This window comes from Mus musculus, chromosome 16 (genome assembly GCF_000001635.26).
Source record: "Mus musculus strain C57BL/6J chromosome 16, GRCm38.p6 C57BL/6J".
NCBI lineage: Eukaryota > Metazoa > Chordata > Mammalia > Rodentia > Muridae > Mus > Mus musculus.
Window position 1 is genome coordinate 81,434,639 of NC_000082.6, and position 26,450 is coordinate 81,461,088.

Consider the following 26,450-nt stretch of genomic DNA (forward strand, 5'->3'; position numbering starts at 1 on the left):
TTTGTACAAGTTTCAGATCTCCAGGCTTCTGTTTACACTCTTTTTCTAAAATGGTGAAATTGTTACGTAATAGCAAATGCCACTGGCTGGGAAAACAAACATTTGCAATTGATTTTCAAACATTTGTTTTCTGCTCTGCAGCCATTGGTGAGCCTGAGAGTATCGACTGGTATAACCCTCAAGGAGAGAAGATCATTTCAACGCAGAGGGTTATGCTACAGAAGGAGGGTGTCAGGTCACGACTCACCATCTACAATGCAAACATAGAAGATGCAGGGATATATCGCTGTCAAGCGACAGATGCCAAAGGACAGACACAAGAAGCTACAGTAGTTTTGGAAATTTACCGTAAGTTGTGCATTTCTGTTTTAGGTCATTGACACAGCAGTTTCATCAGGAAGGACTCAAACACATTAACATATATTTAATAAAAACTGTCACTGTGTAATAAACTTGAGGGACTTGAAGCCCATACGTTTAAATCAGAATTGTCTCACTCTCTATAATTTTGATTTTATTACTATGAAAATAAGATATATTAAAACTAAAATAAACTTTCCCTATGGAAGGTCTTCATCTTTGGCTACCTCTACCATGTCACGTTAAAATTTTCAGCAAAAGATATTTCCTTTCCTATGGTAGTTGGTCTGATTTTTTTTTTTTCAAAAAAGGAAAATTAGTTGATAATTTATAGCCTAATTTTTTAAAAGAGTTTTCATTACTTTTAAAATGACACATAAAATCCTTTGTGATTTATTTACTGAACTAAATTTGAATTAATTTTGCTGCCAAAACATTTCATAGTTTTGTGAAAAAAAAAAAAAAAAACTTTGTTGTGTCCACTTCAGGATCCATATTCCCCACTGCTAGGAGTCTCAGCTAGAGTTGCCCCCATAAACACCCTAGAGCCTCTATTTATCCCTCTTAAATGTCCTAGAGATTGGCCTTTCAACGAGTTCTGTTCTCTCTCCCTAGATCTCCCTACACTTGATCTTCCCCCCGCCCCGCCCTGCCCACACAACCCTGCTCCCCTCCTAGTCCTCTCTGAAATCCTGTTCCTTCATCCATCCACCTCCTATATCTATTTTATTTTCCCCTCCTCCTCTGCTCTGATAAGCAGGAATCTCTCTCTGAGTATCACTACTCTCCTTGTCCCTGCACCATACCCCCCCCAACACACGCACACACATTGCATATCAAGTCACTGTAAGACTAATTGCATCCTCTCTCCCTGAGGCCAGATAAGGCTGCTGAGTTAGGGAGACCAGATCCACAAGTGGGGAACAGATTCAGGGACAGCCCTTACTTCAGTTGTTTTGAGACCAGCACAAAGATCAAGCTCTTCATCTGGTACATATGTGTGGTACATCTGGTACATATGTGTGGGGCACATAGGTCCAGCCCTCTTTGGCTAATGGTTCATTCTCTGGAAGCCCCCAAGGGTCCAAGTTAGTTGACTCTGTTGGTCTTCCTGTGGATTCTTTGTCCCCTTTGGGTTCTCAATCCACCCCCAACACTTACATAGGACTTTCAGCTCCATCTAATGTTTGGCTGTGGGTTTCTGCATCTCTGCTTTGGCTGTTCAGTGGAGCCTTTCAGAAGACAGTTGTGCTAGGCTCCTGTCTGCAAGCATAAAGAAGTATCATTAGTAGTGTCAGGGATTGGTGCTTGCCCATGGGATGGGTCTTAATTTGGGCCAGCCATTGGTTGGCTATTCCCTCAGTCTCTGCTCTATCTTTGTACCTGCACGTGTTGTGGGCAAGATACATTTTGAGTCAAAGGTTTTGTGGGTGAGTTGAATGGGGGAGATCTGCATGAGGGGGTACTGGAAGGACTATGGACAGTGATTACAGGACGAAAGTGAACATAAATATATATGTATATATATTAATTAAAATATTTTAAAATTTTTGAATCTGTACTAATTCATTAAGCCAAGACACTTGTTGATATGTGAACCATATTGTTCTAAGTCTTATACTATGAACAATATTAATTTATACTTGTTATATATACATGTAATATAAATTCATGGAAAATAAATAGAGGAGTCAGTTTAAAGAATTCAGAGTTGAAGTGGGAAGTTGAATTACAGGACAACAAATATCACAATCAAGAATGTCTTAATTTCCGTCATATGTGCTTATTGTGCATGGCACTGTTATACAAAGACCCTTGGACACAAGTACACAATTAGACCAGACACATCTCCACCATACTCATAACCCTTGAATCATTCAGTTTCCACCCACTCACCCAGTAGCCCCTCTGCTCTGCTTTGTGATTTCTCTTCAATAATATCACATTACATACATGATTTGATTTGTGGCAAAATACTGTAAGCCATGATGTAAAAGCAAAGAAAATCTTGGGATCCACTTTTTTTTTTTGTTTCCAGCTACCATCTGTGCTAAAAGTAAAATATTTGTCACCCAATGCTCTGGCTATGTTTCAGATACCAGCTGTTCCCCGAGTATTGATGATGAAAAGCTTAGTCCTCAGTTTGAAGTGTATAATGGGGTTGAAGGTTTAAAGACTGAGGACTCTGTTGTCAGACAGAATTGTGGAATTTCTAGACTCCTGTCTTCCTGTTTTGATGCTCAGCCTTGAACTCTTCTCTGTACTTGGGCTGCATTGAAAAGAATGGGTGCTCCAAAACAAACTGTTGGGACAGCTCAGTGTTGAGCTTTGAGCTTTGAGCTTTGCGCTTCTAAGACAGTATATTAAATAAATGTATTTACTTGTTTTTTTTTATTTTTATTTTTTAAAGAATGCTTAAGAGAGAATAGGCAAAACTGTGTTCTTGGTGTCCACTGGCAATGTGTTAAGAACCCAGAGATCACTCTTAACAAAGTTCTTAATTGTCTAGATCCTCACTACACTAGTAGTCATAGATGACAGTGTGTCGAGTTAAGTAAGTGATGAATCTTTTACCAGTGGTTTTATTTTCCTCACAGAAAAACTCACCTTCAGAGAAGTGGTGTCCCCTCAAGAGTTCAAGCAAGGGGAGGATGCAGAAGTGGTTTGCAGAGTGAGCAGTTCCCCAGCCCCTGCGGTCAGCTGGTTGTACCACAATGAGGAAGTCACCACCATCCCCGACAGTTAGTATTTTGGTAACTCTCTAAGTTATATGTTCTAAAACTACTTCTAGTTTTACAGCTATTGTAGGTTCTATATTGTAGTAAAAGAAATAAACCTTCCTACAGGCCAGTGTTCCTAGTGCTCAGAAAGATGATCCAGGAAGGTTTTGATTTTTTAAGACAATCTGGGCACAAATATGCAATCAACAACACAAGATGATACAAATTTCACTTCAAGATTTAAACAATCAAAAGCCTAAAACTTGGGTGCAGCTTGGCTGAACTCTAGTTTTTGGGTCAAATCCTGTTCTGTTGTTGGTTTTAGTAAGACAGCAAGTGAAAGTCAGCAGGCTTGCCGTGAGGTCATGCGCCTGTAATGTCAACACCTGGAGGAAAGATGCAGAATAATCAAGACTTGATTGTCACCAGAGTGTCCTAATACTTCCAAGCAAACCTGGAAAACATGGCTACATCTAAACAAGCAAAACCACAACAAAATGAAATTCAAAACAAACAAACAAAAAAGACACAACAAAAAGAATTGCCATAACAAACAAGCAAGCAAAAACAGTCATTTTCTAAAGCTAAGTGTTGTGAGTGGTCAACTTGGCCGCAAAGTTTATAAGTGATCTAGTACAGAAAGACAAAAGAACATAGTGTAAGTCCTACCACAGGGAAATGTGTACTTGACTTCAGTTTCCATCAGAAATTATGACAGTGCTAAACCATACAAAGCAAGTGCAATAGGGGACATTGGAACATACAGATTCTACTGGTTAAAATTCCAATACCATGCCATGAGAACATTATATACAAGTAGACTAAAACAGCAGTATGAAATCAGCCTTATATTCTATGGATGTTCTCTCAAAGATAGCAGTTCTAAATATTATGGAAAGATGAGTATGGATAATAGACAAGAGAATGTATTTGTTTAAGATGTCATCATGATTTTGATTCAGACTGATGTATAAAGTTCAGAATATGGCGTTTGAAGCTGAAAGCATAATTTGCTTACATTACGCAGCTCTACCATTGTGCATAGGGACATTTTCAATTTGGTATATTTTCAATGTGTCTGCCTTACATACAGGTACAAAATTATTGAATCTTTTAAAGTGGTTTCCATGTTCTATGATTCTACTACGTGTTATGAAGAGATGGAGTTTCCACAACACAAAGGATAAAAAGTAGAATGTATATTTTTTAAGTATATAGGGAGAATGATTCATAATTATGTTTCATAGTCATTTTTTATTTTAGGATAATTTTCCAAGCATAATACTAAGTATTTGTCAGATAATGATAAGCCCTCATTTCAGTATTCTAATTCCATAAAATATAGGATTTAATCACATGTGCATTAGTGTAGAAAATCCTTCAAGCTTTACACAGATTATCTGAGGAGTTAACGAGAAGTGTTTCCAGCATTGCTTCTCTCGGTCTGAAAGGACCAGAAGTCTCTTTAAAAAATTATTGACATTGTGTGCACACATTCATATTATCCACATTGGAGTACACATACACACACATAGTTTTTATCTGAATCACAAGTACGATTAAAAGGGGTAATGCTTTTAATATGTGACTTCAGATGAAGCCTTGGAACCCAGGCTGTGAGAAGTGCAGTGGTGAAAAGTTGACATCGCTGTGGTGTGGCTGGTCTTGTTTCCCAGAATCCCACTCTGCAATATGCAAATCTGGAAGTCCCTTTCGGTTCAATTTCAAATGCTCAAGTGCTTTTCCAGCTCCTGTACTCTTCAGTGAGATAGTCTGTCAATAGACAATGGATCGATGCACACATTTCAAGCAGTCTCCATAGCTTATGAATAACACACCAGGCATATGTAAATGGTGGATACATAAATGCATGAAGTTTGTTGCTAGATGCGTGGTAACTATTCGTCTTATGTATCTTATTAATGTTATACACTTTATTATACTTTTAAGATGCGAACAAGTTTAACCAAAATTATATGTTCTCAACATATGTCTATAAAAAAATTTTAAAAAGATATAGCTAGAGCTGAAATTGAAACATAACACTGAGTTGTATACAACGCAATGAGAATAACTAATTAATGAAGTTGTACAGCTCAAACTTTTCTAACTTAGGAACATTAGAAGCAGATTCTAAATATTTACTATTTTAAAAATTGCATATTTAATAGTTTTAAAAGTAGATTTTTTTATACTGCAGCTAGTATGTTCTCGTAGTTTAACAAAATTGAATACACAACTGAAAAACTGTGTACATATATAAAATTATGTAGATGATCTGGGAGTTTTGTTTACTAATGTGCCACGGGTTATTGCATGGACAATCAATTTCAGATAAGGAAAGCCATAGTGTGTGTCTCACTGGCTTCTGATGGGAGCTGTGAGTCAGATATTCACCGTAACATTACAAGAGAGTAATTTAAGTAGGCCTTTCTCTTGTTGTCTAAAGGGGACCCATCTGTGAAAGTGAGTAGGATGGGGAGCAGAGTGGGGGGAGGGTATAAGGGGGTTTGGGGATAGCATCTGAAATGTAAATGAAGAAAATATCTAATAAAAATGATATTTTAGACTTTTTTTTACAGTCATAGTTACCTGTGACTTCTTAAATACCATTTTTAAGGGTATTTGTGTCAGGGGTGTGCTTTATTTTGTAGTTTGCCAAGAACTACAAGCTTTGGAATTTTACTTGTCAATTTTCCAGGGAATGTTTCTAAACTGGATAGTAGTGGACATAAATATATAAAAAAACATGCATTGATGAAAGTATGAAATAATGTGAATGTAATTCAAGGATTGGTGTTTAAGGGATGCTACATGGTTTCTGGAGTTGGAAATCACAACAAAATCAACACGGTGTTCTCGGGAACAACCTCTCCTTGAATGTTCTTAAACATAATTTTTTTTCAAAACTTATTTGATTAAAATATTGTATCATTTTCCTTCCTCTCCCCTTCCTCTAAACGTTTATACTCCCCCTTCAAGTTACTTACAAATTCATGGTCTCTTTTGAATTATTACCAGTATATTTTGTATAAATATTTATAAATAAATATTCAACTGCAGCCTACTAAGTCTGCTCAGAGTTGCTTGTATGAATATGTTTTCAGGATTAACTTCTTAGTGGGTAAATAGATGATTCATTTCAGGGGGAAACTAATTACTCTTTTAGTGGTAGCTTTTAATCTAGGAATGGGGCCCTGTGAGATTTCCAGAATCCATGATCTCACATTGACTAGCTTTACCACTGATCACGCTTTAAACGTAACTATATCTTGCTCTATTGTCCAACAAAAAATTATATAGAATATTTAAATTGACGTGGGATCCTCATTGCTTTTTATAGAACCCAAGACTACCAGCCCAGAGATGGTTCCACCCACAAGGGGTCTTTCCCCCTTGATCACTAATTGAGAAAATGCCTTGTAGTTGGATCTCATGGAGGCATTTCCTCAACTGAATCTCCTTTCTCTGTGATAGCTCCAGAAGTTCTGAGTCATCCAGGAAGTGTAGTTACTTAAATGTATATATTCTACAGATCCTTCATCTTGCAGTCTAGGTTCTCCGATGGTAAAGAGAATTCATCTTTCTTTTTTGACTTACCTGGGGAAGCTCCTGTATGAATGTTTTGGCACTTAGGCTACAACAAAAGAAGAAATAAGCACAATGGAAAATTTTATATGTTGCAGGATGAAAGTAATGGTTTTGTATTCATAATTTGTGTTCTTTTTTATGAAGCAACCTCTTAATTTATTCATCTCCATTTCAAACAAATAGCTTGTCTTATTAGATTTCTGCTCAAAGATTAGTATTTCTGCTATTGTAATACTGTAAATATCTTTCTATCTCATTTTTAAAACGTTATAGCAAACTAAAACATGCATTTGAATATGTGTGGATAATTAGTTTTCTTTTCGTTTTGTAATATAGCACCATCTAGTTTTTATCACGTATTTAATTCAGAACTCCAGCTGACAAGTTTCTCTTCTTTTTTTTCCCCCACAAATATCTGCTGTGATTCCTATGCATCTCTGTTAAACCAGAAGATAGAAAAAAAAATCAAATCTGGACCAGACAAAAAAGTAGCATCTAGACAGTAAAAGTTGTAGAAACTTAATACTCTGTCATAGGGAAATTCTGTTTGATGCATATGTTCAAAATTAATAAATTCTGCATCTATTTTAGTAAATAAAATATCCTAAATAGAATAGCTAGTCAAAAGTTGACATTTTTGTCATATATAGGGCTTGATAGTCAGTGAATAAATGAATGCGACAATTCAGATATTGATTGAGAAAGATGAAATTCTAATGCAAAATGTAACATAATATCTATATTTCTTAAAAGAGTAGAAACAAAGATATATATACATATACATATATATATATATATATATATATTCCTTAATAATAGAAACAAAGTAATATATATATGCATATATATATATATAGTTTAAAAAAAAAGAAACCTTTGACACTATAAAGTTTCTTTGATAATGCTACTAAAAGAGATGTTGCTAAGGTATCTCAGATAATTATACACGTCACTTCATAACACTTTTAATCCCATTCAGTGATTAAATGTACTTGTTGCTCTTGCAGAACACTTGGGCTCAATTCCCAACACCAACATGAAGACTCAAAACTATCTGTCAACCCATTTTCAAAGTCCCAAACTGGCATGAACCTGGTACTCGTACATGGAGGCAGATAATACATTTATACCAATGAAGTAAAACAATTTTAAAACCCACAATATCACTTTTACCAGTCAATTAGAATGAAATGATATCTGCCTTTCAGCCTATCTTTGTGCACATAAGCAGGCAACAATGAACCTCGAAATAAAAATTAATGTTCATATCTAATTATTCCTAAAGATTGATTTGTAATTTGCAGAAAGAATTGCTTAAATAAATTGAAAGCATAACCGTTTTTATATCCTTTATGTGTCTTGAACATTAGTGGGTCATTTGGCTGCCTTCTTGGGTTATGAAAAAAATTGGCAGTTTAATTATTCTAGGGGAAGGATGTTCAATATATTTTCTAACTATTTTCCATAGCCAAATGGCTGCATTTAAAATCTGTCCGGTCAGCAACATCTAAAGTCGTCGTACTGTTCTTTTGTGCGTCATTTTTGCATTCAGAGCACCAAGGAGAAAATAATAGTCTAACCATTTTCTGTGAATATAAAGTCTTTCATGTATATTTTGGGGGTGGGGGGAGATATAACAAGGCCAAGGTAGAGTGAAAAACCTGAGGTTGTGAAATTGCATTTTACTTTCAAATTTGAATTTTTGGTAGATGGAAAGTTGGATAGTGTGAGAAAACTGCTGTATTTTAATTCTTAGAAATTCAGAGCACTCTAGACTCAGCCTCAATACCTGATGTCATTTTATCTTCTTTGCTTATTTTTCAGATCGGTTTGCAGTGCTTGCAAACAATAATTTGCAGATCCTCAATATCAATAAAAGTGATGAAGGTATATACAGATGTGAAGGAAGAGTGGAGGCGAGGGGAGAGATTGACTTCCGGGATATCATTGTTATTGTTAACGGTAAGCCATAAATGTTTTGTGTGCAATCTCTTGTTTATTTTAGCAATATTTATTCAAAGAGAAACTGTGAAGTCAACAATGAATATTTTGTAATAAATGCCATCCATCTATGCCTATGACAATGTGTTGTGGCAAGACAGCCACTAGACAAAAATTGCCTCATTTCCATCTACAGACATAATACTGTCCAAAGAAAGGACATAATTACAGGTTAGGACAGCTTGATTCTGCCAAGACAGATTACGCCAGTCCATAATATCCTGTTTCTCTAACATCTGTCAGATGTTCATGGGCTAGAAGGCTGAAGACCAATCCTCCAACATATTGAAGTAAGGGATTGTCTAGGTGATCAACCGTCTCTATCATTTGACTAAGTTTTGGAAGCTGTGTTAGGCTTCCTATATATTTTCAGTTAGTATCAGTTGTTCTTGGATTTCTGATGGAGTCAAAGACTTACAGTCTCCTAGCCTATCCAGGCTTTTTACTTTGAGAGGAACAGATTTGTGAGGATGGTTTTCAGATAACATACAATCTAAAACCAGGACATAGCCACGTACAGAACTATAGTCTTGTTCCCCCCCCCCCCCACAGGTCCTGATAAAATCTTTTTTTTTTTCAATTTTTTATTAGATATTTTCTTCATTTACATTTAAATGCTATCCTGAAAGACCCCTATACCCTTCCCCCAGCCCTGCTCCTCTACCCACACACTCCTACTTTTTGGCCCTGGCATTCCCCTGTACTGGGGCATATAAAGTTTGCAAGACCAAAGGGCCTCCCTTCCCAATGATGGCCGACTAGGCCATCTTCTGCTACATTTGCAGCTAGAGACACGAGCTCTGGGGGTACTGGTTAGTTCATATTGTTTTTCCACCTATAGGGTTGCAGAACCCTTTAGCTCCTTGGGTACTTTCTCTAGCTCCTCCATTAGGGGATCTGTGTTCCACCTAATAGATGACTGTGTGCATCCACTTTTGTATTTGCCAGGCACTGGCATAGCCTCACATGAGACAGCTATATCAGGGTCCTTTCAGCAAACTCTTGCTGGCATGTGCAATAGTGTCTCATAATTAGCCACCAAACGCAGAACTATAGTCTTTTAACTTAGGATAGAAGGCCGTGTTGAGTTTTATTGGCAAAAATGCTGGACTGGGTTCTAGGCTTATCTTATACCATATAATTTACAAAATGGTAATAGTTGTGTTCAATTTATAGCTTGAGAGAAAGTCTTTTCTTAATTATAAAGAAAGGGTGAAATGTTGCAGGATTTTCCCTGTCCAATCACTTTAATGCAGTGGCAGGCCTGTGATTGTCCACAGGAAAAGTGAGGCTAAGCTATGAGCTGGGGAGAAAGATAGAGAGGTACCAGGAGGAGAAGGAGGAGAAGCCAACATGGAACAGACGGACAGGGAAAAGATCTTGATCTCGCATGGTTTTTAACAGCCACAAGTAGCTAAGATTTTCACAAGGTTAGAATAATTGGGGTAAAGATTTTATTACTATCAATTGGCTCTGAAATTATTTTATTGAAATCTTATAAATTGTGACCTTATTGTTATAAATCACATTAGATAAAAAAGTAAAAATAAAATAAAACTCTAACTCTCAGGCTAATAATCTTAAATTTTTGGTGGATTTGTTCCCAGCCAGCAAGTTGGTGTCCCTCCTTCTCCTCCTGCAACATCTTTCTCTCTCTCTTTCCAGCTCCTAGCTCTGCCACCCTCTTCCTGTCCAATCATAGGCCTGCCACTGCCCTAATGTGATTGGATAGGGAAAATCCTGTAACAACAATGTATCAACTTTTCTTATGGCATTTGCTACGTGGCATGAAAACATACTTATCAGCATGTTAATTACCTTTTGTTAGGTGTGTCTCTGAAAGAATGCAAACTGGAGCATAATGGCATCTTAGATTAGATTGAGACTAAAAATTCTATGATTCATCACTTGATCTTTCATGATTTGCATTTTGCAATTTAATAACTGAGTAATCGTTTTCCTTTCTACTGATCACAAATAACAAAGTTTATGAAATAACAGTATCTCATTCAAATTGCTTCTCATAACATACAAACTGCCTTGTTATTATTATCTAAGAGATATCCATACTATTTTCTTAATATTTCTCAATTATACTTCATTTTCCACCATCAAGTTTTTCATGCTTTAAATGTGCTTTTAATAGTTTTCTCCTTCCACTGAGAAATCTCCACTCATAAATTGGTTCTACCTCTCTCTCCACCAAAGATTTAGTGTTAATATCTAACCAGAGTTTAGTATACCACTCAGGAAAAAAAATGAAGCAAGAATACTTACTTCTAATATGGAAAATGTGTCACGAAGAGCCTCCATCCTAATATTTATGCCAATAGAAAGAAAGAAACAGCAAAAACAAAAACATAATGCAAAGCTTATTACTAACAAGATTTTAATGGCATTTGACATTCAATGCAGATAAATGATTTCAGTACAACAAAATAGATTCAATGCTTGATATTTCAGTTTGCATATAAATATAAGATTATCTTTTATTATATACAGAAAAATACTTATTCTACATAAAGTGGCTATCTAAAACAATTTTGCTGTGTGTGAATGAGAAAGCATTTATATACAATGTTTAAAACATATGGACATATGGGTGACTAATTTTTTTGTTCACTGATCCACTTGTTCTTGAAGATTTAAGAAAACTTGCATAACAATAATTCATCAAGTCCTTGAAAATCCTTTTTGAGCACAGACATAGCACCATAAGTTAATACATATAAAATTCTTTAAAATTGCCAGTTTACATGCAGCAATACATGGTTATTACATGTACTGCATAACTATGTATATGTATATACATATATTATTAACTAAAACATTTAGTTAATTGCATTAGTAAAAAGTATATGTAATATGTTGTGAATAATATTACTCTTTTATTATTCATGATCATATAATTTTATTTATTATACAACTTTATTATTGTGCGTTTTGTGTTTGCTCTGGTACTACCATCTGTTCTGATACTATAAATTTCACTCTGATGGAAGGATTACTGGTATATGTGAATATATATGAATTAATAACATCAATTTAAAACTTCAAATTTATCACATGAATTCCTCACTAACATAAAATTTTAAGTTCTGTTTTTTTATTCTTACTCATTTACAAGTCTACAAGAAAGCAAATATAGGGAAATATTATTTCTAGCCATGAAAAGAGTCATGCAGCTGAGACTTTTTCATCTGTCTGAATGATCACACAAACATCAGTTCCACATCTCTTTCCTATACAGACTCAGCTAAACACGCTGATGATGTTCTCAGCATGAACAATGCTCACTAACATGTTTTCCATTTACGGTCACAATGTCTTATGCTTTAAAGTAACTGGAGACTCTTTTCTGCTATATTACTCTTTACAAATTCCAGTATCGATTGCTTCTGCATATGGGTGGCGCATTTTCTCTTACATGTTCTTTGACTTATCCGGGAAATACATTTTATCCAGTCTTATGGAGTCTTCTGTTTGTGTGTTTAGATCTTGAGAAAGTAAAAAAAAAAAAATGTAGTAAGCATGTCTTTTTATTTTCAGCTTTCTGACTGTGCCTGACCTCTCAAATATTTTTAATCAGAAAATTTAAGATTTCAAAAGAATTTTAAAAATTAAACTGTAACTCTTTTCACTATCTTCACTTTCTTAAATTTCAGATTCAACTTTTGTTCTATGACTATTTTCCAATTAATATTCTAGTATTAAAATGCATATTTATTATATATTACATATTTTATTTTTATATATAAATTTATATATTACAATACTCTTTTTCAGTTAATTATAAATAATGTACCCCATATTATTTTAGCCTCTACTTTGTTCTACTTTTATATGTCTTGAATGACACAAGTATATATATTATCAACTTGTGGACCATATTGGAGAAATGAATATGAACTCATAGCTTATATACAGGTACAGAGACATAATACTTATTTTAACAGGCTATTTCTGAAAACTTAAATTTGTAGCTTGTTTTTCAAGCAAAGTCATGTTTGCCAAGTCAAGATTTAATGACTCCCAAGTAGTTTTAATCTTGGAAAACATTCTAGTTTATACACAACATCAATGTAGTAGTTGGGAAAAGAATGATTCCTTGGTATTTAGAAGAAATTTAGTAATGAAACTTGAAATTCATTAGAAATGGGAGAAAACAGTCAGGCTGTAGACAAGTGCAAAATTGTAAAGAAACTGTAAAAACTGGCCATGGGTATTAGCATAACAGAGCAATTGTGACTGGAATACACTATTTTCAAAATAAGCAGATAATGGCAGTGTTGGTTGGCTTGCATATACCATTAAAAACTTACTGTCTTCTATGTAATAATTAGTTATTCCTTTGAGAAAAAGGTATTGCAGAGGGGTAGAAAGCTCTCAGTAAGAAAGAGAGAGGGAGTTGAAATAAGTAATTGGAGCCCACACTAATGGAGAAGAAAATTAATAAGAAAGGATATACTTAAGCCTTATATTAACAAAGATATGTAACACTTGACAACAATAAAGGGTCGGTTCTAGTTACCTAGAACCGAATTCTTAGTTTCCAGTTTAGCAGAAGCTAACAGAGTCTAATAAGGTGTGAATTTAAATATTTCTGCTCTATTTGACAATTATATACTTACAAGACACATTAAATAGAATACTATTATTTAAGTAGCTTAGACTGTAGCATAAATGTGCATGTACATTCATTGAAGGGCAGACATAGTGACTCTATTCCTTTTATGATCACACAATCCTTAACTCTTGAATATCCTGCAAAATCATTCAGAAGTACACCATAAGATACAATGTGGAAACCACAAGAAAATGAAGAAGAAGGAAGACCAACGTGTGGATACTTCATTCCTCCTTAGAATAGGGAACAAAATACCCATGGAAGGAGTTACAGAGACAAGGTTTGGAGCTAAGATGGAAGGATGGACCATCCAGAGACTACCACACCCGGGGATTCCATCCCATAATCAGCCACCAAACACAGACACTATTGCATATGCCAGCAAGATTTTGCTGAAGGACCCTAATATAGTTGTCTCATGTGAGGCTATGCTAGTACCTGGCAAATACAAAAGTGGATGCTCACAGTCATCTATAGGATGGAGCACAGGGCCCCCAATGGAGGAGCTAGAGAAAGTACCCAAGGAGCTAAAGGGGTCTGCAACCCTATAAGTGAAACAACCAGATGAACTAACCAGTACCCCCAGAGCTCATGTCTCTAGATGCATGTGTACCAACTAGGCCATCATTGGAAAAAGAGGCCCTTGGTCTTGCAAACTTTATATGCCCCAGTACAGGGAAACACCAGGGTCAAGAAGTGGGAGTGGGTGGGTAGGGGAGCAGGGCAGGGGGAGGGTATAGGGAACTTTCAGGATAGCATTTGAAATGTAAATAAAGAAAATATCTAATAATAAAAAAAGAAATGTATCAAATGTGTATAAAAGATTTTTTATAAAGTCTTTAAGATTTGAAGCTAGATAATTATGTTTGCATATACACAAATCATGATTGTACTCACTAAAATAAAGCCAATGCTATTTCCTGTGCCTTAATCAAGATAATTCTATCCTGTCTGATTTCTAGCTTTCTATCACTACTCAGAAAATATTCTTAGATATAAAGAAATGGGAAGGTGTAAATTTAAAACGTAAAAGTCAGTACAAGGTTATTCATGTAAAAATGGTGTGCCTTATTTTCTAAACCTTTTGTAAATTCACCAAAATGACCCACTAACTACAGATTCAAATCTAGGGTAATGGAGATAGTAACAATTGAGGTTGAATGAAAATGTTCAAGAAATAGAACTTTAAGGCAATTTTATGTTACTCTTCTTTCAAATGCCACAATCAACAGTAGATGATAATGGCTGGGTGTATTTGTGAAAGTGAGTGTCCGGCTGTAGAGTGTACTTTTCATCAATGATCGTTGGGCTATGATCTCTGTATTTATATCCAATCAATTCGTTTCTGAAGGGCAGGAAAATGAGGAACTACTATCTGATACAATAAAATTTTCATTATAAGCTGTACAAAATGTCATAGTATTGAAGCACCAGTATATAAAAACACAGTATACAGCAACATAAAATTGTCACTATTGTAACTGAATCAACCATGAAGACAACAAGCAATAATAAACCAAATTTATGATTATGGTTTGTGAAATAATTGTTAATAATAGTATGTAAAATACAATATATAACCTAGGCCAAAGTGTAAGAAACATACATTTATTCAAATCAATCTAATTTCCAATTCTGTAACTTCCCCCATCAATTCTATTAAATTTCCTAAACTGGAGATCTGACAATATAAAAGGAAAAATACTTTTTATCTAACCAGTGTTTTATGGATTTTACTCATGAAAAAAAATTGTTTAGATGTGTGAATAGGTGGGAATGTAGATATAGAAAAATTTACAAAAATTTGTCTATACTTACATAAGTAATTTTCATGAGGAAATAACAATTTTAGACATTTCTTACTTCTCACATATCTAAAAATTATAGAATTTGTTGAGTACACTTATACTAAATTCTGCTAGCAAATATTTGTAAGTATTCATCTGTGCTAGCTACTGTTGTTTCAAGTTGAACTAGCTAGAGTAATCAAAATGGATGGGACCTCAATTGAGAAAATTCCTCCACAAGGTCTAGTTGTAAGACATTTTCTCAATTAGTGAGTGATTGTTGGGGGATGGGCCAGCATATTTGGCTTGGCTCATTTCTGGGATGTTCAGAGTTCTATAAGGCACCATTCTGAGGGAGCCATAGGTAGCAAGTTTGCAAGCCTCACCCCTCCATGAACTCTGTTTTAGCTTCTGTGTCTAGGCTGTAGCCTAACATTCAGTGATAGTCTACAAAGGGCAAATGTAAGCTAATTAAACCCTTTCCTCCACAATTTGATTTTGATTATGGTATTTAATGAACAATAGCAACCCTAACTAAAGTCGGCACCATGATAGTTAGGTATTTATTGATTGCTGTGAAAAACATGACCAAGTTGTTTTGGGGAGGATTGCAGAAGAACTTTGAAACTTTGTGCAAGAAAAGTCATTGTATGTTCAGTGCTTGGTGAGCTGTTTGGCAGGAGCCTGGAAGATAAGAATGTTCAGGACAATGAAAATCAGGGCTTGGCCTGTGATGTTTTAAAAGGATGCTTAAAAACTCTACCAAGGCCATTCATTATATTTGAAACTATTCTGGTTAGCTGGGGATGAAGAATTGGCTGTGATCAGCAAGAAACCAGAACTATTAAAGTGAAACCTTTGCTGTGCTGGAATACGCAATGTTGATCTGATGGAGCTGGAGAGATTAGCTTCATTGAAATGAAGTCTTCTGGGAAACTTTACCTGAGAGGCAACATCAGGTAAGGTTCAGTGCTGGCAGCCAAACTTGACAGTGTAAAAGTCACGGAGATTGAACTGGTTTGAAGGAATGACAAGATCATGAAGAACACCTGAGGGCTGACACTGTGAGAAGCCAGGAGAGGCCACTGGTGAAGGTGAAGTCTCAGTGACACTTGACGGCAATGAAGTGATCATGCATAGTATTGGAGGCTGGCACCATGAACAGAGCCTAGGAGAAGCGGTTGGAGAAAGTGTGGTCCCATTGCAGAAGACCCCAGTGTTTTGAAGATGCAAAAACCGTAGGATGACAACGAAGACCATTGACAGCTATGGAGTGGAACCTACTGGAGTCTAGAAGATAGGAGGTGTGTTACAGTTGGCAGAAATGAGGAAGTGACCTAAGTTTTTTGGAGGATCGCAGGAGACTGTGAGTGAAGCCGAGATAACTGGAGTTTGGTTTTGCATTGTTCATACTGTGACTGCACACCAGTTCTTCTCTATCTCATTTTTGTTATTAATTAATTAGTTAAATTTTATACTCCACATTTCATTCTCCCCCATCCATTCTCTGACTGTTTCACATTCCCATACCTCCTCACTCTTGAAATAATATTTAATTTATTTTTGATTTATTGGGACCCCACTGTTGAGAAGCTGAATTTTATAGGAATTTGAATTTCAAAGAGACTGAACTTTTTATAGTATTTTTTCTTTTTTATTATTTTCTTCATTTACATTTCAAATGCTATCCCGAAAGTTCTCTATACCCTCCGACAGCCCTACTCCACTACCCACCCACTCCCACTTCTTGGCCCTGGCTTTCCCCTGTACTGGTGCATATAAAGTTTGCAAGACCAAGGGGCCTCCCTTCCCAATGATGGCCGACTAGGCCATCTTCTGCTACATATGCAGTTAGAGACACGAGCTCTGAGGGTACTTGTTAGTTCATATTGTTGTTCCACCTACAGGGTTGCAGACCCCATTCAGCTCCTTGAGTACTTTCTCTTGCTCCTCTATTGGGGGCCCTGTGTTCCATCCAATAGATGGCTGTGAGCATCCACTTCTGTATTTTCCAGGCACTGGCATAGTCTCACAAGAGAGAGCTATATCAGGGTCCTGTCAGCAAAATCTTTCTGGCATATGCAATAGTGTCTGCGTTTTGTAACTGATTATGGGATAGATCCCTGGGCGGGGTAGTCTCTGGATGGTCCATCCTTTCCTGTTAGCGCCAAACTTTGTCTCTGTAACTCCTTCCATGGGTATTTTGTTCCCTAGTCTAAAGAGGAATGAACTTTTAAAGATGTGGGACTCTTAAAATTTGCAAAATTTTATATTTTGATGTTCATATTAATGTAAGCCCTGTGGGATGAATAAGAAGGAAAGATTGTAGCTTAATAATGATGTGTACGGATGTCAAGTTGACAAGGAATCAGTTTGCTGGCTAGTTTGATGTCTGCTTGCATTGTCCTATATGCTTTCGTCTGTGTTTCCTCTCTAGAAAGCTGTCCATACTGTATCTTACTAATTCTGTAATTTCCTCTTCACAGCACCTTATTCTAGTAGCTCCACTTATCCACTTATTTCTTTTTTTCTTTTTTTTGAAGACTGGCTGCTTGAAGTGGCTCCTCACCCTCCATAGGGTATACATGTTTAAAAGTTTTATTTGAAAGGAAAGGATAGGTTCTGACAGATAGGAAGAGTGCAAGACTCTGGGGCCCAATTTGCACAGAAAATACCTTGTCTGCAGTGCCACCCAACTGAGCGAAGCAACTCAGTGAAATCCTTACTAAACTTCAAGGCAAGGTATGGGATTGTTTAGGACAGGTGAAAACTCCCCGTGCAGGTAATGATTTCAAGGATTACTAAGGGAATTTTCTTGTGTATCACATATTCCAGGGATTTTATTGAAGCAAAAACTCAAGTGACAGCCTTCCCAGGATCTTTGTCAACACAAGATTTTCCAGCTGAGTTGTAAATCAATTCTTTCCACACAACCTCTAACAGTGAATCTTTCAAGTGACTTGAAACTATTCATTTATATACCAAATATTCCACAGATTTGACAGTGATCTAATATTAGACAGTTATGCTTCTTTTTCAGTATACTTTTTAAAATCTTTATGTGTGTATGAATTTTTTAATTTATTTACATTTCAAGTGTTATCCCCCTACCAGTTTCCCTCCCTCCCGGAAACCCCCTATCCCATCCCTCCTCCCCCCCCCCCTCCTATGAGGGTGTTCCTCCACCTACCCATTCACTTCTACCTCCCTACCCACAATTCCCCTACACTGGACATCTATCCAGCCTTCATAGGACTGAGAACCTCTCCTCCCATTGATTCTTGACAAGGCTGTCCTCTGCTACATATGCAGCTGGAGCCATGTGTACTCCTTGGTTGGTGGCTTAGCCCCTGGAGCTCTGGGGTTCTGGTTGGTTGATATTCTTGTTCTTCCTATGGGGTTGCAAACGTCTTTAGCTCCTTCAGTCCTAACTCTTCCACTTCTGCCCTGCCCCCCACACCCTCCCACTCCACCCCATACTCAGTGAAATGGTTGGCTACAAGCCATCCAACTCTGTATTTGTAAAGGTCTGGCAGGGCCTCTGAATAAGTAGCAGCAGCAACAGAAGCAAAAGAACTGAAAAACGCTCCTCAACCCCCAAATATTTCTATCTGGCAGAATTTCTGTTAAAAGTTTGTTTTCAGTATTTATGACAAAATATGTTACTATAATAAAAAATAATTTAACCATTCCTTCAAATGAGTGTATAAATAACAAATGGTAAAACAATCATGCCTATAGAACGCTGCATCTCTCAGCCTTCCTCAGAGTAGATTCTTTATGCAGTGCATGGTGGTGAATACAGAGAGCTAAGACTGGTGGAAGTTCATAGGATAAATGATGGATGGATGGTAAGTCATGAATGGGGCATCTCCTTTCTACTCCTACTCTCCTCCCAAGCATAGGAATACCATGGGAGCACAGGAGAAAATGCTAGGCGTCACAGAGTGCTCAAGACTAATGCAAGACAATATCTTCTTAACATGGCAGGGCTGTTGCACTCATGAACTCACAGAAACTGGTTACTAGCCAGGAAAAAAAGCAAGAAAAAAAGTAATGCTAAGCCTTCTTCTAAGACAAGAGCATCATACCTATCACAGAGAAGTGAAAAGCAAGAAGAAAGGCAAAATAACTGTCCAGTGTCAAAATGTCCTGAACATATATATTCATACAAGTAACATGAACAGAACAAGTTATATTAAGGAATATATATAAGGCTGCATATTCATATATTCCTCCATATACATATGTGTGTGTGTGCGTGTGTGTGTGTGTGTGTACACAATAACAATTAATGAAAAAAATATGTCATGAATCGGGAGGAGAGTGGAGAGAGGTATAGGGGGAAATTGAAAAGAGAAAAAGGCAGAGCAAATACTGATAATGTGTGATACTATCAAAAAAAGAAATTTAAAAAGACAAGAAAGTTCTAATGTGCCTCATTTAATGTTCGTTCACGAGGCACAAAATTAAAGTAGTAGGTTATATGGTGAAAATTTTAACATGTCTACAGTTACAACAGAACGAAAATGAGACAGAAATGAATATGTCCTTAGTGTTAAGTGTTAATAGCTATGAAAGTCCATCTTCAGGGATACTAGTAATTATTATTATGCTATTTTATGTAAAAGCTTGATTCCTATAACTAACTTCCTAAAGGCATAAATGTAAAGCACTGTGCTTAATTATTAATGTGTATATTATCTACTTTCCTCATTGTCAGTGGGCTATGCCCCTTTGATGCAGACATGAACACTACTTTAAAGATGTACAACTGTAATCAAACATCTATATGTCTGTGTCTCTATTTTGTCTAATTTATTACTATATCTGTTTTATAATTACTATTTCACCATATACACTTTAATGGCATGGGGTGTGTGCTAAGTGCTAGATAAGGCTTTACTTTGGGACTGAGGCATTGCCATGGAAGTCTGCAGCTTGTTTATTGCAAACACTGCATTTCAGCCACAGTTTCAACATGACCAAAATGTGCAGCGTATACAGTTTCGCAATGTAATTAGTTGGAAATTGAGGAAGCTTAATTTTAAAATTGAATTGTTCATGAAAATCTATTTTCATACTCTATGGCTGAAGCAGTTTCTCTCCATAAAATGTTTTATAGTTGTTTGAAGAAATTAAGTGTAGTTAATCAGAAAGAACATTATGTTTTGACACCTAATTTGAAAGCCCTGTCTTGAAACAGTGAACGATGGCCTATGGAATTACATAGACCAATAAGAACCCAAATAGGAAATCCATTTATGCTCAAAGTAGATTTCAGTATGGATTAAGTCAGTGCTCTTGTGTCTTTGTGTGAGACATATTTCATGCATTATATATGTTCACTAAAATACACAATTCATTGTTTAACAGATTGAGAAATACTAAACTAATAACATGGTGAATTATCTTATTACGCATAAAAAAAACCATATCACTGACCTTAATTCTCCATAAACAGAAAGGAACTAAGGAGATCCAATGCACTAAAAGGTAGTGGCGAATTATTCTTGGTGCAGAATTCTAGTTGCAACTCTTTATGCTATGTCCTTTCTCCTTCAGTTCCACCAGCAATCATGATGCCCCAGAAGTCCTTCAATGCTACAGCAGAGAGAGGAGAAGAGATGACCTTAACATGCAAGGCCTCGGGCTCCCCAGATCCAACCATCTCTTGGTTCAGGTAAGTGAGTACTCATGTCTTATGTGTGGTGCTAATAAAGCACACAGACTAATGTTTGAAGTTATAATTATTCAGAAAGTAACAAATATTATCTTATCTAATTTAAAATTAATGTTATCCAACATCAAATTATCATCCCTGAAAACACATATGCAAGTAACATTATACAGTTGAAGTGGGGTGTATTTAGGAATATATGTACACATATGGAAATATGTGTTCATATACATATACATATGTAAATAATGAAATGAAATCATGAATTTGAAAAACAAAAAGTGTTTCCTTTGTCTCCTTTTCTTCTGATCTTGTCTTATTCCAGATTGCTTTCTTCTTGTTTTATTATTATTTTTAAGTGCCTTTTTTATAAAGAAGAGAAAAAAAAGATATGGATTTTAGTGAGAGATGACAGGGGGAGGATCTGGGAGCAGTTTAGGGAGAAAAACCAAGAACAGAACATATTGTATGAAAAAAATATATTTCATTTCAAACAATTTATTTGTTTACATTTCAAATGATATCCCCTTCTAAGTTACGCCTCCAAAGAACACCCACCCCACACCCCCTCTCCCTCCTCTCCTTTGCCTATATGAGGGTGCTCCTCCACCTACTCACCTACTCCTGCCTCAACCCTATAGGACCAAGGGCCTCCCCTCCCACTGATGTCAGATAAGGCCATCCTGTGCTACATATGCATATGGAGCCATGGGTCCCTCCATGTGTACTCTTTGGTTGGTGGTTTAGTTCCTGGGAGCTCTGGGTGGTCGTTAGTTGATATTAATCTTCTCATGGGGTTGCAATTCATTCACCTCCTTCAGTCCTTTCTGTAGTTCTCCCATTGGTTTCCCACTGGGTTCAGTCAGATGATTGGCTGTAAGAATCCACATCTGTATTGGTCAGGTGCTGGTGGAACCTCTCAGGGGACAGCCATACTAGGCAAGTGTTTCTTGGAATCAACAGTAGTGTGGGACTTTGGTGTCTGCAGATAGATGGATCCCTCGGTGGGGCAATCTCTTTTCAATCAAAATAAAAAAGAACAAGGAGGAGCATATGGTCGATTTTAGACGGAGAAAAGAGTAGGAGATGATATAATTTACTATATCTCATAAATAATGGAAATTATTTTAAAAAGCTCTTAGAATAATTCACTCTGTGTGTGTGTGTGTGTGGACATACATGTACATTCCATGGCATGTTTATGAATATCAAAGAACAATTTTCAAGAGCTTGTTCTTTCCGTTCACTATGGAATCTGAAATGAACTTAGGGTTCCAAACTTGAGTTCTTTGATGCTCTGAGGCATGTTACCAGCCCAAGGTGCCATAAATTTTTGGTTAACTGGACTAGACTGCATAGCCAATGACTGCATCACATGCATGTGCCCTGTGCTATAATTTTTCTGAGTGAAAGGCTGCTGGAGAGTGTTTACTGTTGCTACAGTGTATCTTTAGTTCACCCTTGGCACCATCTCCCTGTTGCTGATTGATTTTTCTTGTTGTATCTGAAATAAGGTCTTATTAAAAAGGATGTATTAAGACTTTTAGCAATGTTATGGTTTGGATCACAATCATGTATTGTTTTATATGAAAATAGCTGTATATTGCCTTTTTGTCCTATATTGTGAAATAGTTATATAGGTGAAATTTCAAGAAATTAGGTTTTAATTTCGCAAATCCCCCAATGAAAACAATAACAATAGCATTTTACAAAGCTATTCTTTGACTATTTCATTGTCTATTAAGTTTTTTAGATGTACTTTGACTCGACTATGGCCAATCACATTTTATAGCACTCCATTGTCATTGATTATTGCTCAAAGATCTAAATCGAAAGTAATGGAGTTTAAAACTGGGCAATCTTGTAGAGAGACACGAGGGTGCAGTTTATGAGGCCTTAGTCAGTTAAGTGCTTACCTCATAAGCATGAGGTCCTGAGTTGGATTCTACTGTCTATCTCAAAATGCCTCATAAGCATGAGGTCCTGAGTTGGATTCTACTGTCTATCTCAAAATGCCAGTCATTCTGTTGCACAGTTTTAAAGTCAATCAAGGTACATACACCATGAGCATAGAGCGTCACTGGGCAGCCACTTTAGGTTAACAGAAGGGGCCAATGAAAATCCATGTTCAGAAGCAAGATTTAACCTTGAATTTGGCACCCTGCTATATATGACTTCTCAGGTATGCATGCATGAAAATGTCATACATATGTAAATGTATACACACAATAAATGTCAAAAAAATCTGATGATAACCCTACTAGCCACTGTTTTACTCTGTCACATGATTTTGTCATTTTGTGACTATTATTGACTACTGCATGTGATTATCTTTGTATTTTTTTTCCATTCAGTCTAATTTAACTACCTTGTGATCCATATACATTTTTGTGTGCACTGATATGTAATTTTTTATTCCAAATAATATTCCAAAGCAAAAAAATGACAGTTTTTGTATGAACACTAAGATCTATAGCCATTACTATACTTCATAAATGCTAAAGTGCAAGAATAAAAATCATAAAATTTTAGTCACATATATTCCATATATACAAAGGCAATGTGAAAAGTTTTAAGCTTTAGAATTTATTTTAAGGACAATAACAGACACTGCTGTGCTTCACTTCTTTCCTTTTAAACTTAGTTTGATAACCTATTATTGTATCTTTATCTTGTTTATGCTTTGAGTGTAGTATGATTCAATAAGCATAACACATCTATAAACAAAGTGATTGAAACTGATACATACAGATACTAGTTCTTTGTAATATTGTTTTAGTAGAATTGCCAACCTGACATCAGGCTACTAACCCCAGGTGATCATGATGTATCTCAGAGATTGTTGATTTGCCATAAGAAATCCTACTGAGTCTCCGACATGACTTGTGTTATTCACCACAAAGAACAAATGATAATCAAGAACATGACACACATGATCATGCATCCCTAGAAGATATTAGATATTTTAATTTGTTCATAATTATTTTTAATCATTTATTTGAAATAAAAATAGCATAAGAATTAAATGTGACAAATTCAAAATATATTTATTCACACACACACACACACACACACACACACACACACACACACACAGGCACATACTTTTTTTTCATCCATATACCTTCAAATGACATTTCTTGCTTATACTGGATAGTACTTAAGTTGAAACAGATGTTTTGGTGTTTGATTTAAAAATTGTATTTGAGAAATAAGATTGTATTGTTTAAACATTTGTAAAGACAAATTTACTTTTACTGAAAGGTTTTTGTTTAATTCCATTTATCTGTAGGTATAAAATATGTATCAAAACTATACAAATAAATTCTTGTAAGCATTGGGGAGTATATTGAATGCACTTGGGGATCCAGAGGACCTGCTGAGTAGAGAAGATGCGTGCCAGTGATATGATGGAAGCCACTGTGTTAGTAATTGTGGGTCGATATAAGAGAATATAGCATATTAGATGGTGTGTTTAAACGGCAAAAATACAGTTTCTCACAATTCTTGATTGCCGGTGTCCAAGATAAAGGGATCAGTGCTGTTGCTTTCTGATGAGGATTCTCTTTCTTTCAACCTGATGTCCACTATATCCTGCAATAGCTTCCCCCCCTCAATATAAATGCTGGGTTTTTCTTATTTTTGGCAAAGAAAACAGGTTCCTTGAGATAGAGAGGTGGTATACACAGGAGGACCTGTTTTACCCCCTCAGTCTTGATAACGAAGCTGTGTTAGTTAGTGTGTGCTTGTGGTATGAGGGAAGAAGAGAAGGAAGAATGTCATGTGGACCCATGGGTCTCAGTGGTCAGTCTTCACACACAACATCCAACAAATGTAGCAGTGACCTATGCAAATTTAAATTGGTTCGAAGTCCGCATCTCCAAATTCAGTCACCTGAATTGTTATGGAGGCAATGGTCACACGGAGGCGTGTCCATGCGTTATTATTTTACACAGTACAGAAGGCAGAAGAAAGCTAAAAGTTAGAACACTGTGATCATTTCCACAAAGTAAACAGCAATACCCAGGAAAGTCCAAAGGCATTGTTTTATGGCGTGCATTTACAGAAGTGTGCTCATGAACTTTAATTTCATTCAAAGCCTACCATGACTGATTATCGGCCTTATTCTGGAATTAATTTCTGTATTACTATAGTTGTTACAATACAGGCGATCCCACTGGCCTTCTCTTTTGGAATTGTGTGCAGCTTATGTCATCAACTGTTGCTTCCAGGTGCATCAAGTGTGTGCTACAGATGAAAGGGCCCCAGGCATCCCAGTGTTCCTTCTGTCCCTCTCACTGCCCCCTCCCATCCCTCCTCCCCCTCTCTGCATACCTCCTTCCCACCTCGGCACTCTCCACGCCCTTACACCAAATCTGTTGCATAGCTTAATTTCTCAGGGATACTCCTCAGCCCTGGCTGGCAAAGTGTATCCTAGCCCCTGTTCAATTTTATTCTGTTACACCATCCTATTAGTAGGGATCAACCTAATCTTGCCTTGACTATACATGGTTGATTTTTAGACAATTATATTTAAAATTTTCTTTACTTCAAACTTCTTGTTCAAGCTTTCACTAAATACTACTTTGGGTATTGATTATTTTTAATTATGTTATTTTCTTTACATGTCTGCGTGTGTGCTTAACCTTAATTTCTGATATTGTTTGCTAATTCCATTAATTATCTGTAACATAGTGAGCGTTTTCATAACTTATCTTCAATTCACCACTTCTTTTGTTTCAGCAAATATTCTAGTAAATATTCTCTGCATTTAAAAAAAATAGTCATAGGGAGGTATATCACATTTCTGTTTCACAGTGGTAGTTATCTGAACGTATCCAGACATCTAACCTAGTTTTTATAAATCAGTTACTGAAATCTAAATTCTTATTTTCTAAATGTCTTTTACATTTGCATGTGTATTTGTCTGTTTTTAATTTCAGTTTATAATGTTCTAGTACATGTTTTTGAAGCAATACTGTTGTGTGATTAAATATTTATCCTCCTTGGGTCAGAACAATATTTCATGTAATTGTTTAGAAATTTATGTCATTTCTGGGTTTTTTTTTTTTTCTGACTTACTTTTTGGCATCATCTTTGTGTTCTCCACTGATATTTCTATACTCAATTTCTATGGTCACATAGAAAGTGCCATATAAAGATTTTCCATCAGGTTATATTTTCATTGATGTACATTTCAGGTATGCATTTTTTAAATGCCTTTATGTCTCTGGCATTATCGACATGCTTTGAATTCATTTGAAAGTCGCTATGGCATATAAAAGTTTTGTTCTCTTTCCAGCAGCAAAGATTTTTAAAAGACGTCTTTTAAGTTGAAATCTAAACTGATAAAGAGATATTAATATCTCTATCCTAGAGAGGTTCTGAGTGTTTTATTTCAGTGTATCATATGAGCAATTCAGTTCACAATTAAAAATAATAAGACAAAATATGAGAAAAATGAAGTGAGAAAAAAGCTAGTAAGGGGAATATATAAGATTTTACAATGTGTAAGGATGTTATAAACTATTTATGTATTTAAAATATACTAGAGAATGCTAATAGCCAATATTATTATAACCAAATAAACAGTAAATGAAATAAATTTCACTGGGGAAAGAACTTGGAAATGATAATTACTGCTGTGAAGAAACAAAAGTTATTAACTTCACTATCACATCAAT

The 26,450-nt window shown here is 36.0% G+C and overlaps 1 protein-coding gene across 2 annotated transcripts in view; it reads left to right on the forward strand.

The window, feature by feature from the left end:
* Ncam2 (neural cell adhesion molecule 2) overlaps window positions 1–26,450 on the forward strand; it is a 423,594-nt gene that overhangs the window by 233,942 nt on the left and 163,202 nt on the right. For both annotated transcript variants that reach the window (NM_001113208.1, NM_010954.4), the window contains exons 3-6: window positions 142–348; window positions 2,958–3,101; window positions 8,496–8,633; window positions 20,652–20,769. In NM_001113208.1, coding sequence (NP_001106679.1) covers window positions 142–348; window positions 2,958–3,101; window positions 8,496–8,633; window positions 20,652–20,769 — 607 coding nt within the window. The remainder of the gene's footprint in view (window positions 1–141; window positions 349–2,957; window positions 3,102–8,495; window positions 8,634–20,651; window positions 20,770–26,450) is intronic.